This window comes from Panicum virgatum, chromosome 1N (genome assembly GCF_016808335.1).
Source record: "Panicum virgatum strain AP13 chromosome 1N, P.virgatum_v5, whole genome shotgun sequence".
Taxonomy (NCBI): domain Eukaryota; kingdom Viridiplantae; phylum Streptophyta; class Magnoliopsida; order Poales; family Poaceae; genus Panicum; species Panicum virgatum.
This window is the reverse complement of record NC_053145.1, coordinates 52,865,613-52,881,467: the sequence shown is the minus strand read 5'-3', so window position 1 is coordinate 52,881,467 and position 15,855 is coordinate 52,865,613. Positions and strand designations below refer to the sequence as shown.

The following is a 15,855-nucleotide window of genomic DNA, read 5'->3' as shown; positions in this document are numbered from 1 at the left end:
TCTGGTGGTGTGGATCACATAACTGCGGACGGTCCGCCCATGGGGCGCGGACGGTCCGCCAGGGCTTAACGGCTAGTTCTGACACGCATTAAATGCACTCTGACTCACTGGTTTATAACGGCGGACAGTCCGGTTTTTGAAATGCGGACGGTCCGCGATTTCGCAGAAAAGAGTGTAACGACTAGTTTTTGGAGGGATGTCTATATATACCCATTGCCCGGCCTTTGGGAGGCTCTCTTGGCCATTTTGGACTGCATACTTGACATCTTAGAGCTAAGGCATCCCTCTCTCACACACACTTGTTTAGAGATTGCATTCTTGAGAGTGTGAGAGCTTCCTAGTGCATTGCATCAAGAGTTTGAGCTTTGTGGCATTAGGGAAACTTCAAGCAAGCGTCATCAACTTATTACTCTTGGGAGTTGCTGCTCCCTAGACGGCTTGGAGAAGAGGATTTCGTGGAGCTCCTCCAAGGAGATTGTTGAGGAGCCCCGATTTCGGTTGTGAGAGGTCTTGTGCTCACCTCACAGGAGTGGTGAAGAGCAACTCTAGTGGAATCGAGGTGTGGAGCGGTTCCTTGATTCAAGCCGGCTCAAGATCAAGAGGTTCTTGATAGAGGAGCGGTTGATTCTTGGAATCCACCTCAACGTGGATTAGGGGTGACCGGCAAGTCATCGACACCACGGGATAAACTCTTGTGTCAAGCTTGGTTACTTCTCTTGCTCTCTTTAATTCTTGTTTTACTTTGAGCAATTTACTTTACTAGAGCTTGTTTTGCATCTTGTCACCCTAGGTTGCAAACACATCTAGAGATAGTAATAGCTTGACATAGGGCTTTCCTTTGGTACTAATTAAATTTCTCTAGTGTTGTTTACTTTAGATTTTAAAACCGCCTATTCACCCCCCTCTAGTCGGTGTTCTTGATACTACAGCGACCCGGGGTAGGGGCTCCAGGGCGAGCTGTCCATGGAGGCGGCGGCCATGGTGTGCGGCGCGTGGCGTGCGCCGGCGATGCGGGTGGGCGACGGCGTGGCATGGACGCAGGCGGGCGGTGCGGGCGGCATGAGAGCGTGCGCTTAGCGGGCGAGTAGCAGCAGCAAAAGAAGAGGAGGCGGCACGGCATGGCGGGGACGCGCGTCGCGCGCTCTGCGCATAGACGGCGCCGTGGACGACTTTAGCACGACTCCATTCGGCTTGGGATAAGGGCGAGGACGACACAAGGACGAGCGAGCAGCGGCCGGTATGGGCAGGCACAGGGCGACGGCGAGCAGGCGGTCGCCGCGCGTCGAGCGACCATGGGTGCCAGACGGGAGCAGTGAACAGAGGGAGAAAATGATTCAATGAAACTTAGCTCGACTTTGACCGTCCAAAACTCAAAATTTCACATTGAGACTTGAATTTTTGTCAAAACAAAAGTTGTAGAGGAAGGAAAAATCTACAACTTTGATGTTAGGCAACACTTGATTTGAGCTTTAGATTTGACAAAAAAAATAAGGATTAAAGCTCAGCTGACATAAAATGCCACTAAGTGAGAAAGTTTAACATTAATGACAATGTTTAAGTGAGGATTAGCAACTAAAGCATATGATTAACCCAAAACGTAACACTGGGGTGTTACACGAACATATGTTTTAATGTTGTTTTGCACCAGTACCGACTAATGTGACGATTTGCTCTTTTCTGTAACAACTTATGTATATATCGAATTACTATGGCAACTTATGTGTATAGTAACTTTTATTTTGTGTTGACTTATATGTATGAGTGTATGATTGATTTTGTTTGTGGTAATTTATATCTTATATACATGACAACTCGTATGTATAATAGATTCTGTTTTGTAGCAACTTTTATTTTACAAGTGTGAAAATTTTATTTTTACGATAATTTATATATTAACTTATACACTAGTAGCAACTTATATGTAAATTAGGTTTAACATCATTGAAGTATTTGCTACAATATATATTAGTTGTCAGTATGTGATTATCAACTAAAACAATAGCAACTTATATATGTATATCGTAGCAAACTTCTTCAATAATATCGAAATTCAAATTTACACATAAGTTGCTACCCGTGTTAAATATCTTCAAAATATACGGAAGAGGGATCTAGTTTTGTTCACCTTATCATGTATAACACAACAGTACAATTTGTATTCAAAACGGAGCTCATACGAAAAAGATAAAACATTTTTATGGACAAGATTGATTAAAAATAAAGACATGCAAAAAGATGGAGGGAGAGATGCGAGGGAGACGGAAAGGCATGAAGATATAGACCGTGTGTATACCGTAGCGGGGCTGCTGTACCGTCTCGTGGTCGTGCATCAGCGCGACCCATCGTCTAATAACTTTGCGATTAAGAAGGTTCATAAACTCTTAACAATTCGAATGATGACCCCCCCCCCCCCCACACACACACACTTGACATTATTCAACGTGTAATTATCTATTTTCTACTCAGTACTAACCTTTTAGACAACCTTATATCCGAAGGCATGCATCTTTGGCTTTTAATGAAGACTTCGATTTCCAAAACTATACATTTTATCCTAATAAAGTTATATTATCATAACAATATTTTAATACAAATATATACATGGTGATATTATATTGTACTATAGCTAATGTCCCTACGCCAATGAAATGGAGAAAAAGAAAGTAGCCACCTCGAAGGGGCCCCGTGAAAGTGAGATTTGCGTAGATGATACTTTTTGATACAGTACTAACAATAACAAAGATGATTGCAATAAGAAACAATCTCCCATCACCCCGAAAAGAAAAGAAAAGAAAAGAAAAGAAATGAAATGAAGGTACAAAAAGATGATGTCCCATTTTCGAATTAACAAAACCACAAATCGTGCAGCCCAATAGCTAGAGGCAAGCGTGCAACTCCTATAAGCACTCTTCTATTCCTAATTCTCATTCCCTTCCGACTTATACCGTCGGTGCTGTACTCTCCAAAGCGAACCGCAACAAACACGGCAATATTTTACACGGTAGCAACAATCATCATGGCCCTTGACTTTATCTGCTTTTAAATTCCTCTATACGTACACGACAATAATTTACAATCACAAACAAGCCTTTCACCGAAACTTCTAAATAAAGTTTTCGAAAAAAAAAAACCTCCGCAAATCCCTTCACCAACGATCACCGCCAACCCGGCGAGTCTAGTTGAGCCCGAAGTACTCGCTCATGGAGAGCAGGTCGCAGAACCCGGTGGTGCTCATCTGATCGATGCTGTCGAAGTGCTCCTGGAACTCCCAGCAGCTGGCGCCGCTGTCGCCGAAGCCGTGCAGGGACACATCCACACCGGACGGCCCATCCACCTGCACGGACCCCTGGCTCATCACCTGGTGGTGGTGCTGGTCGCGATCCCCCGTGCTGGCGCCCGCACCAAACACGCCCGCAGCAGCGTCCAGACCAGGTGCTGCCGCGCCCGGGCCACCACCGAGGCAGTCCATGTCCATGTCCAGCCAGTCCGCGAACATCACCTTGGGCGGCGCGTGGGGCCTGCAGGCGGCGCGCGGCGGGCCCGTGAGGCAGCTCGAGTCGGCCGACGACGACTCGCGCGGCTCCGACGAGCCGCCGGAGTCCGCCGTCCGGTCGGCGGCCGCCGCGCCGTCTTCCCCGGGCTTGGCGCTCTGATGCGAGTCCTCCGTGTCGGCGCCGGAGCTGGTCGCGGGCGTGCTCGGGCCCTCCTTGGCGCCCTCGACCCTCTTCTTGAGGTACGAGTTCCAGTAGTTCTTGACCTCGTTGTCGGTCCTGCCAGGCAGGTGCCGTGCGATCCTCGACCACCTGCAGCAGCCAGAAAACCAACCGGCGCGTCAACGAACCAAACACCAAGACGCCAAGCCGCTCTTCTCGTTTCGTTGCAAAGAGACAGCCAGGCTCGCATGTCACCACGCACAGCCTTGCGGTTCACTCAATCAAGAGCGCTCCGTTTTCTGTCGGTGGGGGGTGTTAGTGGGAACGCCCCGCTTTCGCATTACGAGCGGAGAGGAGGAGGTTTCCCCGTGCCGCCAATGGCCTAAAGAAAAATGTGTCACTTGGTTGAGAGTGACAAGCGTGTACGTAGTCTATTCACGCGGCCCCCCCGGGGACTCTGATTTTTTTGGCGGGCATAATTGCGAGGCCCCCCAATAAAGAATCTAATCTTTCTCGTGAGCCTCCTGGCTGCTACGTGCCAGTTCGGATTTTGTCAAAGCAGCTGTTTTCATTAACTCGCAGGCCGACACGGATTGGTCCAACTGTCCGTGGAAGTCGACGGCATGTTATCGTCGCTGTTTCTACGAATCGAAAGGGCTCCGATTCCCTGGACACCCAATAAAACAGGAGGATAAACAAATTCATGCAGGCCAAACCAAAAAAAAAATAGAGAGGAGAAACGGGTTTTCGATAACTTGCTGCCGGACGCAACTCCACACTGTAGTGTGTATGGCATGTTAGGAGCTAGCGTCTCCAAGCTATAGGTCCGAATTATTTTCGCCGGCACAACTTGTCCCTCTTGTTCAAAAAAAGAAAAGAAAAAATTTGTCCCTGTTGCGCCACTAAAGAGGCCCACACTTTTTCGGAATAAACAAATGTTTACGCCAAAGAGAGCCGTTCTATTCATCAAATTCGCAACGTGCGCTCTCGGAGCAGGAACGGGAAAAGATCTCCCCCGAAATTCGAATGCGCAGCGTCTTGGAGGGTGCACGTCAGCATCGACTCCACTACGGAAAAAAGGACCCCCCTCCTCCCGGCGGCCATTGTCACCGGTTCTCCCTTTCAGTCCCCCCGCCTATTCTCTTCTGCGTGTTCCAGAAGGTCGCCAGCTCGGCCGGTGCCGTCGTGCCGAGCCGGGAGTCCGGGACAGCAGGGACAATCGAAGGGTAGGGAGCGCGGCGGCAGCTACTGCTAGTTGCTACTGCTGCTGCTACTACGGCCCGTTTAGTTCCCAAAAATTTTCGTGCGCTACAGTAACTTCGAATGTTTAACCGCTAATTAGGAGTGTTAAATGTGAATAACTGACAAAACTCATTCCACGACCCCCGGGCAAAATCGCGAGACGAATCTAATGAACCTAATTATGCAATGTTAGATAATATCGTGCTACAGTAATCAATCTCTAATGATGGATTAATTAGGCTTAATAGATTCGTCTCGCGATTTTCCATCCATCCGTGTAATTAGATTTACAATTAGATCATGCTTAGATCTCTTAATCTTCGATTAAAAATTGCTACAGTAATTTTTCCGAAAATTTTTTGGGAACTAAACGCGCCCTACTTAGCAGTGTGGTCGAAAATTATGCCAGCGAAAAGCGAGAGGGGGAAGGCAGGGCAACGTGGAGAAGTGTGTGCGTCGCCTCAATCATTTGCGCGGGCGCGGGCGGGCGTGGATGACCAAGAACGGGCGGCGTCAGGGTCAGGCTGCAGTGCGCTTACTTGGTGCCGAGCGTGGCGTGGAGGCTCATCACCGTCTCCTCCTCCTCCAGCGAGAACATGCCGTGCTTCAGCCCCGGCCGCAGGTAGTTGATCCACCGCAGCCTGCAGCTCTTGCCGTTCCGGTGGAGCCCTGCACGCACACCGACGCCACGGAGAATTCTCAGTTCCAAGACCAATGCGCATTTGCTTCTGATACAGAGCTTTCTCTCTCAGAGCGACAGAGCTTCCTCTCTCAGAGCCGGCCAGTTCAGAATGAGCCGGCCGGCGGCCCAGAGGAATTCCTCCGGATAACGACCCCGTTCTTCTTTACTTTCTTGCCCTCACCGATCGGCAATTGCCGCCGCTCAAGCTCTGAATTCCGGGTGCAATGCACCCGAGACACCTCCTGAATTACGCTCCCCTCGAAACCGACAGAAATGCAGACGCGTGCGCGCATCGGCGGCGGGTGGTTGGTCTTACCGGCTTTGGCGGGGAGCGCGCTCCAGCAGCCGTGGCCGTGGCGGATGATGTAGTCGCGGAGCTTCTGGTCCTCCCCCGGCGACCACAGGCCCTTGCGGTAGTTGGGCTTGGGCTTGTCGCACGCCTTGCACCCCATTGCCGGAGAATGCCCACCACCACCTCGAGCTCGCTGAGCCGAGCCCCCGACTCCGAGCAGCAGGAGGAAGGCAGCCGCAGCAGCAGAGCAGAGGGAGAGGGGCGACCAGCTAGGTAGCTGCCGCTACAGGAGGGGCTTCGGCTACACGCCTTCGGAATGGAGCGCTCTGGGGCCTGTCAACAGGAGGCGCAGTTGGTAGGACTTTTTATAGGCACGAAACCCTTCCTGAAGGCCAAGGCCGCCCCACTATTGCCGCCGAAATAAACAAAACGAGCTGTCATCACAGCAAAATTTTCCTCGCGTTACCTGTCCGTTGCATTACGGAAAAAATCGAGACGTTGGTAGGACGATTTAATCAGCGTTCTCTGAATTTCCTGCATCTGCCTTCAGAGTTCCAGTACTCGCAGGCAGCGAGGCATTAAGCACGCAGCGTGCGATGCAAGGCCTTGGAATTAGTCACGGGGCTGGCACGCGAACACGCCCAACTGCTCCAGCTCCAGTGATCCGGTACCAAGCGAGGCCAGCTGCGAGAGAGCGGCCTTTGTTTGTAAGTGCAGAATAAGTAAGCACTGGCCGCTACTACAATCAAAGAGCTTTGGAGATTTTCCAGTGGAGGATGTGACGTAGCATGCAGCTCGAGACGCGCCCCTGCTGGGGGGAGCGCGCGCCGGTGAGTGAGCGAGCGAGCCTGTGAGGCTGGGACGATGACGACGACGACTCCCGGAGGCCGTCACTTTCCTAGGCTCGACTAATTTTCCTCGTATTGGACGTGGGTCACTTTCTACATAACTGGCAGCTACTAGTAGTACGAGACGCGTCTGACCCCAGTGGCCATATCGAACGGTAAAATCGGCATCCACCGTAACTGGGAAGACACCTGTCATGTAGGCTGTAGCCCAGAATCGTCATTGGTTCCAGGGCCTTGTTTGGTTTTTTGGAATGCTAGGAATAGTAATACTTTGACCGCAAATTATAGTATTAAACAAAGTCAGTTTACAAAATCAATTACAGAACCCCTACGCTAGGAACCCTGAAGAATCTAATGGGGCCTTTGACTGCTTAATTAGAGGATGGTTACTGTAGCATCATTGTAGCCAATCATCGATTAATTACCGTTATTAGATTCGTCGCGAAAAATTACACCAATCCATGAAAAAGTTTTGTAAATACACTTCATTTAATACTTCATGCATACGAGATTCTCTTCTAGCGCTATGAAGTGCTCGAAGAACCAAACAAGGCCCTGGATTATTCTTCGTTTCTTTCCTCACGCTTATGCATTTCGCCCCCCTCATTTGCTACTAAAGCGCGCGGCAGGGTCTAAAAAGCAAAAATATTTATCCTTTCCTTTACAGCGGAAAGAGACTTGCTTCAAATAGAAGCTAAGAATGTAACGAGCAGCTTAGCGTTCCAGCTTAGCCAGCCAATGAGCCCAGGACTAGGAGATGACCGACTCTCTCACTCAAACGCCGAGTCCTTTGCCCGGCATTCAACGCAGGCGTGCACCAAGTCCCCGGCGCCGGGGAAGGCCATCACGTTCCCCAACTATTCAACTCCTTGCGATTGCAGGACAGGCAGTTCCGCCCATGCCTGAGGCTGGAGGCTTGGTTTGGTTTCAAATCGGACCGTTGGGCTCGGGACGCCGCGCGGGCGCGGCGCGCCCACCCCCCGCACGATTCGCTGGCCAACTCCGGCGTGTACCGCCGGTGCGCCGTGCGCGCCACTCCCAATTAAGCCGGCCGTGCCCGGCCGTAAGCGCGGCGGCCGCCGGGCCCGTGTTTAGGTGGGGGCAAGCGGAACCGCCGACGCGCGCACGGCCGGCGCGGAGCCGTACGCAGGTACGCGTTCGCACGCACCTGCCGAGCGCGGACCCAAGGACGACACGAGCCCGAAGCGCGCGGGGGCGAAGCGTCCACGAGACCAGGGGCACGCGGCCGCGGTGGTCTCCTCCTCTCCCGCGCCGCGAAGCGTCCGTCACCGACGGGCGTCTGGTCAATGCATGGGAGCGTAGTGGGGAGGCGGAGGCCGGGCGCGCTCCAGCTAGCTAGCCTGCCGGAGCCGGCCAGGGGGATCGCGCGCACCAACTCATCGGCGGGCGGCGGCGCCCGTTCCCAGCCGGTGCTGCCACTGACTCCGCCGGTCCGTGTCACGGGGTGCGCATGCGTGTGCGGATGCTTCGATTTGTCCCGGCTCCGGACTCCAGGGCGAGGTGGTGCCTGGCTGTCAGGAGTTAGGAAAAGGGGTTTATCTGCTGGCGCTCCAGGGGTCCGCCGGCCACGCTCCAGGGGTCCGCCGGCCACTGCCGTCGCCGCCGCGCCCACGCTCCAGGGTTCGCTGGCCGCCACCGCCGCCGCCGCGCCCAACGCCTAGGAGCCCGCCGGTCGCCGCACAAGTGCGCCCCGCCCGCCGCCATTGCCACCGCTGTGTTGTTAATTCGGGTTGTTCGGGTAAACCCGAACCCGAATCCGAATTTTCGGGTACCCGAATTTTTGGGTTCTTTTTCCAAGCTAATTTCGGGTAGTATTTTTGGAAACCCGAAATACCCGAAACCCGAATTACCCGACCCGAAATTTTCGGGTAACCCGAACGCCCAGCCATACTCCTCACAACACAGAAGCAAACCACCTTGAAACGACACCCGCCGCTGGACACTGCTTCGCCAAGACTTGTTCTGCCGCCGTGGCTCCAAGAAAAGCTATGCCACCACCAGGATCGCCACCGCACCACAAACATCGACCCAAAGCCAACAACAACTATGACCCATCAGCATCTCCCAACACAACCACGGAGGAACCACCACCACCCAACAGGCCACACTCACCCAAAGCCATCTCCCCCCATAATGGTGACACAGCGACCACTGCAAGCCATACTCGGTCTCAAGAGACGTCGCCTCCAAGAAGGACGCGACGCCAAAGGCGCCGCCGACGCTCGTCCAAAGGTGGACATGGTTTTCACCCAAAGACCTCTCATGCAACAGGTAGAGTGGCTCCTAGTGGTGCCCCCAACGGGGAGAACGACGCCGAAGGGCGCCATCACCAAGGCTTTCGCCCGGAGCAGCCCCAACCTGCTGCACGAAGAGAGCGACCTGCCCCGCGGTAGCCAGCCGACGGACGAGATGACCAAAGTGCATCACCGGAGGGGTGACCCCGGCAAGGCGCAGTAGCACCACCACGGTGCCGCAGAATGCAGCACAGGCCATCCTGGCCCCGCCACCATGGCGGAGCCGAAACCAGCAAGCACCCGGCCGCCACGCTGACAGGCCCTTGTTTGGTTTTGTTAATTAAGTGACAACTTAGGTGGACTAATAAGTGTTTATGTTGAGATACACAGGACATTAGTCCACACAAAGACACTAGTATGAGCAACATGTGCCATGGAGGAGAAATGACTAAGGGTTGATGCTATGCTCATATAGTGTGATGGAGGAGCCCATTGCATATGAGATATGACATGGAGTTATATGACCAAAGTGGGGAAGATCAAGACAAGGCTTGGCTTGATGGACCGGTTGCAATGGAGAAGGGCAAGTCAAGGCTTTGAAGCGAGGGACCGCGATGCGGTGAAGCTTGGGCAAGATTTGGCGCCGATGGACCGAGGCAACGGTGAAGAACGAGCAAGGTCAAGATCGATGGACCAAAGAGGTCATGTGATGATATAGAGTGGATCATATCATTCAAGAAAGATCAAGCCAAGTGTTGACTCATGATGATGATCAAAAGGCTTGATGGAGTTTGATGCTTGTGTGGCATCAATATTTGGGAAGATGAAATGGAATGCGCAAGGCAAATGTATGACTTGTAGGGCATTTCATTTTACCGGTCAAAGGTTGTGTAGAGAAGTGCATGACCGGATTTAGGATAGATGGCCGTACTATCAAGAGGGGCAAACTTGTTTGCATATCGGTCATCTAGTGCCACTTGAGCGATCTAACATTGCGATGTTGCTAGGATTGAGTGGCGTGGTGAGATCAAGTGAAAATCCTTTGAAAATATTTGTGAAATACTAACACACATGCACATGGTATTGTTCATGTGGTGGTGTTGGCACATTTGCAAAGAAGAAGGTGTTGGAGTTGATGTTGATCAACTTGTGGGAAAAAGAAATGACGGGCGGACGGTCCGACCATGTTGGGCGGACGGTCCGCCAGTATAATTCTGTTTTGTCCAGAGAGATTGCGGCTCTATTTGGGATTGAAGGTCGTACTGCGGACGGTCCGCCCCTGGGGTGCGGACAGTCCGCAGGTGTTTTAAAGAAATCGTCCAGAGAGGTTGTTTCTCTGGCTTGGACTGCGGACGGTCCGGCCAAGGGGAGCGGACGGTCCGCTGGTCACTTAACAATTTGACCAGAGACGTGTTGGGTCTCTGGTGGGTTTTAAGAGTGAAGGGCGGACGGTCCTCCTCTGGGGAGTGGACGGTCTGCCGGTCGGTTGAGAAAATGACCATAGACGATTTCGCTTCTGGTGGGTTGCACGATGTGAAGGGCGGACGGTCCACCCAAGGGGTGCGGACGGTCCGCCCCTCAAACTTTAAGTTTGTCCAGAGATGCTGTCTCTCTGAGTGTTCGAAGTGTCTGAACGGCGGACGGTCAGCCAAAAGGGCGCGGACAGTCCGCGAAGGGCTCTAATGGTCGACTCTGACACATAATCATTGCAGATCTAACCGTTGGGTTTGAATGGTGGACAGTCCGGTTTTTGTGAGGAGGACAGTCCGCGAAAACCCTGTTTTCAAGGGTTTGGAGTATAACGGCTAGTTTGGGGCCTTCCTCTATAAATAGAGGGTGTGGCCGGCCATTTGAGGTGGTTGAGCACTTTGGGGACTTGGTATCCTTGTGTGAGAGTGCTTGAGAGCCCTCTACTCACTCTAATTTGATAGTAATCATCCGATCGAGTGAGAGAGCGATTCTAGTGCGATTGCTTTGAGAGATTGCATCGAGTGGCACTAGGTGATCGTGTTGCAAGCCGGTGTGCTTGTTACTCTTGGAGGTTGCCACCTCCTAGACGGCTTGGTGGCAAGAGGCTCTGTTGAAGCCCGCAAGAAGATTGTGCGGTGCTCTGGAGAAGAGTTTGTGAGGGGTATTGTGCTCACCCCGCGGGAGCCGCGAATAGCAACTCTAGTTGAGCGATTATGTACTAGAGCTCGGTGTGAGCACTCCACGTGGGAGAGTGTGACCTGAGAGTCACCACTAGCAAGAGGATCGGCGACAAACTTGGAGCTTGTCTCAACGGGGATTAGCTTGGTGGCAACCAAGTGAACCTCGGGATAAAAATCACCGTGTCAATTTTGTCTACTCTTCTCGGTGGTTTGCATTCTCCAAATCACAGGCCTTGTATTTACATTCATCTATATCTTGTGCTTGTGTAGTTGCTCTCTAGTGTAACTAGTTAGCTTATGTAGCTTAATTAGTTGCTCTTACTTAGATTGTGTAGCTAAGCAAGTTGAGCTCTTGGATTTGGATTGTGTATCCTTGTCCTTGAGCATCTAGTGAGCTTAGGTTTGGTTTTGTGCTTTTGTTCATTAGAATTGTGTAGGAGCTCCTCCGGTTTGTGAAGTACTAGTGCTTAGGTTTGTGTGGCTTGGCATTAGAATTGTCAGGAGAGTTCTTGCTAGCTTGGCACTCCATTTGCTTTGTGTAGGATCTTTTTGGAGGTGCCTTAGAGTCATAGTTATAGGGGTGAAGTCTTGACTAAGCGAATAGTTTCAATTCCGCATAAGTTTCGGATTAGCCAGCGTGATTATTTTTAGAAAGGACTATTCACCCCCCTCTAGTCCGCCATCTCGACCCTACACGCGCCACCGCCACCAGCCGCGCCGCCGCCACCAGCCGCCGGCCCCCAGCAAACCCTAGCGGCGCCACCACCGTCGTGTCACCAGGGCCCGCCGGAGACGAGAAGAGGAGGAGCACCACAGGGACGGTACATCAGCCTCCCTCCGCCACCTCCATCCCCACCGCCAACGAGAGTCGCCAACCGCCGTCTGCCTCGCCACCACCGCGTGCACAGCCGCAGCACGGCCGGAGCGCACAGAACCGGGCTCGGGGGAGCCAGATTAGCCCACCTAGGCGGCGGACCTGGCGCCCCAAGGCCCCCTGCCAGCGAACCGACGGCGCCGCCGTGCAACGCCACCGCCGCGCCACCAGGACCCGCCGTCGCCGCAGCCAGGAGGAGCCTGCCAACGTACGCCAATGTCCACCACAACCCAGGCGCTTCGTCCGCCGCTCCGCCGTGTCCCGCCGCGTCAGACTGCGGCGCCCCCCCCCCCCCCCCCCCCCCCCGCGCCGGCCGCGGCGCTCATCCTTCCTCGTGGCCACCGATGGCCTTCACCGCCGCGGCTTCCACGGCCACCACGCTCGCGTCCGGCCGCCTCTCCGCCTCCTCCGCGCGGCCGCGCCGGCCCTCCTCGCGGCCGTCCTTCTCCCCGAGCGCCAAGACCGCCGGGCGCCCCCTCCGCGCCGGCCACCCGCGGTCCACCAGGCGAGATCCTCGCCGCAACCATCCTTGGGAGCGCGCGCGGGCTTCTGGCGGCCTCCTCCGCCGGCGACGAGGTGAGGAGGGAGGGGAGTGGGGCGGGAGCGGCACTAGGGTTTCGGGGAGCTGGGTCGCTCGCGCGGGGGAGCGACCCAGGCGCTGGAAGAAGTTTGACAAAACCATAACATAATCGGTTTCCAAATGATCATTGCAACTATAGGTGGCCAACCGGGCAGCCCGGGCACGGCACGGCCCGAGCAGGGCCGGCACTGGCATGGGCCGACGAGGCTGCCGCCGTGCCGGCACCCCGGCCCAGGCACGGCCCGACGAGGCTGCCGGCATGCCGTGCCGTTCCCGAGGCACGACAGCACGAGAGGCCGGAGGGGCGGCGGCGGTCCGCGCGGGGGCGGGGGCGGCGGACAACCAGTGACGGCGGAAGGCCGAGAGTGAGGAAGCGGTCGGCGAAGGGCGGAGGCAAGGTCCGGGCACACGGCCGGAGGCGAGGTCCGAGCTCGCGGACGAAGGCGAGATACGAGCACGCCGGACGCGAGGTTCGAGCTCGCGGACGGGAGGAAGGGAGCGGCGCGGCGGATCCGGCCGGAGGTGAAGCGGCGCTGCGTCGGTCGGCTGCTGGGGGGGTAGCGGCGCTGCGGCGGCGGACGGATGGGGAACGGCTCGGTGGCGGCTGGGGGGAAGAGGAGCGACGCGAGTCTCCTGTCGCGAGGATAAAGATGGGAGGGGGGAGCGACGCGGGGTTTCACGGGCCGAGGCCGTGCCGCCCCGTGCTGATGCCTTAGCCGGGCCGGGCCCGTGCTAGTGCTGCGGGCCGGGATTGCGGCCCAGGCACGGCCCGGCGCCTGGCACGAGCACGACACGGGCCCACGAGGCCACGGGCCAGCCCGTGTTCGGGCCGTGCCCGTGCCGGCCCAGCGGGCTCGGCCCAGTTGGCCACCTATAATTGCAACCAGAAGACGCTTTATTTATTTTACTTTCCCTTTTCTTTTTGCGAGATGAATCATGTCCCAGTCGTGACCAGATGAAGTTCAACCAAAGTCTACGGTCTCCATTCTGCAAGCGTTCGAATGCCGATGATGAATTTACAATCGACCGCTCGTTTACCAGCTCGCCGTCGGTCATGGAACCATCTCAGCCGTGGGGGCCCACTTTCCAAATGAATCACGCCTTGCCTCGTGGTCTCCTGCTCCCAGTCTCTTTTCTCTCTCGCCGGCCCCACGGTCCTCCTGTGCGCCCCGAGGCCAGCGCCCCAGCGCGGCTGGCGAGCGGTGGCTCCTTGCTCCATGCATCATGCGAGGATAGAGGGTGGCGGCGAGAGAGGCGTGCGACATCGAGCTCGGGTGCGGCGAGCTGGCTTGGCGCCGGCGGGGAGGCGCAACGGGCGGCACGGCAGGGCCGGTGGCGGGGAGGCGCCGCGGTGGGCCGGTGGCATAGGTGGCGGCGAGCTCCCCGTAGTTTTTTTATTTTTTTATTCAAACTTTTTAACATTTTTTTACCCAATTTTTTTTTTTAATTTTGGATGCAAAAATTTTTCTCTTAATTTTTTTCAATTTATTTCGTAAAACTTTTCTCTTCAATTTTTTCTATCTCTCCAATTTTTTCCTTGAATTTATCTATCTCTTCTAATTTTTTCTTTGAAAAATTCTTCTACCTCTCCAATTTTTTTCAATATTTTTATAAAAAACAACGACAAAATTACTAAAAAAGAAAAAAGGAAACGACAAAATTACTAAAAAAGAAAAAAGGAAACGGTGGGAAGATCGATCGTAGGCCAGCTCTCTCTAAATTAGGGTGTGTTTAGTTCATTTTGCAAAAAGTTGTAAAAATATAAACAAGGCATTTGAAGTACTAAATGAAGTCTATTTGTAAAATTTTTTGTATAGATGGGTTGTAAATCGCGAGACGAATCTAATGATGCTAATTAATTCATATTTAATCAATAATTAGCGGATGGTTACTGTAGCATCACTATTGCAAATCATGGATTAAGTAGACTCATTAGAATCTTCTCGCGATTTACAGCCCATCCATGCAAAAAGTTTTGTAAATAGACTTCATTTAGTACTTCAAATTAGTAAGATTCCGTTTCACTTTTATACATTTACGGTTTTTTTGCGTTTACATGTAAAGATGTAAACAGGCCTTAGTCTGTCCCGTTCGGATTCTTGTGAGGGGGACAGACGGCAAGATGGAGCGGCGCGGTGCACAGTGCTCTGCTCACCGTGACGTAGATGCATGCATGGGCCATGAAAGTTCTATGAGATGATTGATCTGCACAGCCATCCACGCTCTGTCTGAGATCGTAACAACTCCTATGGTGTGTTTAGTTGCCATAAAATTTCCAAACTTTCCATCACATCTCTTATCACATCGAAACATTAAATATAACAAATAACCCATGCATGGAGTACTAAATATAGTTAAATAAAAAAACTAATTGCATAGTTTTGATGTACGTTGCGAGACGAATCTTTTGACACTAGTTAGGTCATGATAGGACAATATTTACCACAAACAAACGAAAAGTGCTACAGTGTGCTACAGTGACTGATGTGACTTTTTCTCCTTCTTTCCCCTCATCTAAACATAGCCCTACAATATTAGAATGTGGGGAAAATTCGATTCATGCCACCACAACTCCGTGAAATTGGGTGTCACGTTGAAAATCATGCCACTTAATGACATGATTTTTAACATGAGATCTAATTTTAAGAAATTGGAGTGGCATGAATCGAACTCACGGTAGAATGTGAGTGGCGACATCCTCTGCGTGGGTGGGGAGGTCGTCCCGCGCCACGGCGATGAGCCGATGACGCATAGAGCCGCACTGTCAGCAGGGCAGGGGTGGCCCCGCACCGCGCACTGGATTTTTCCGCTTGATGGAACGCGCGAGAGCGCCCCTCCCGCCATTTTCTAGCGCGCAACGCTTTCCGAGGAAGATTCCAGGCGCGCCTCGCTCCAATGTTGCTAGCGGTGTAAACGTAGCACGTCGTAGCGCCACCACGCGAACATTTCCGGTGAGGAGCTGATGGCGGCATGGTTGTAAGGCCTCGTTCAAATGCAGGATGTAAATTTTTTGAAAAAGAATATTTTGATATTTAAAATATTAAATATAGATTAATTATAAAATTAATTATAGAACTCGTTTGTAAAATACGAGATGGATTTATTAAAACTAATTAATTCATCATTAGTACATGTTTACTGTAGTAATTTAGTATCTAATCATAGCCTGATCAGACTCATTAGATTCGTCTCGTAATTTACAAGCAAACTATGTAATTAGTTTTTTATTTCGTTTAGATTTAATACTCTATGCATGTGTCGCACATATTCGATGTGATA

At 52.8% G+C, this 15,855-nt stretch overlaps 1 protein-coding gene across 1 annotated transcript; it reads right to left on the bottom strand.

The window, feature by feature from the left end:
• Positions 1 to 2,810: 2,810 nt before the first annotated feature.
• Positions 2,811 to 6,219, bottom strand: LOC120656603 (transcription factor MYB4-like). Its single transcript, XM_039934758.1, has 3 exons — positions 5,894 to 6,219; positions 5,435 to 5,564; positions 2,811 to 3,803 (listed from the first exon to the last, which is right to left on the bottom strand). Exons 1-3 carry the CDS (start codon positions 6,027 to 6,029, stop codon positions 3,176 to 3,178), a joined length of 894 nt encoding a protein of 297 aa, XP_039790692.1. The 5' UTR covers positions 6,030 to 6,219; the 3' UTR covers positions 2,811 to 3,175.
• Positions 6,220 to 15,855: the final 9,636 nt, after the last annotated feature.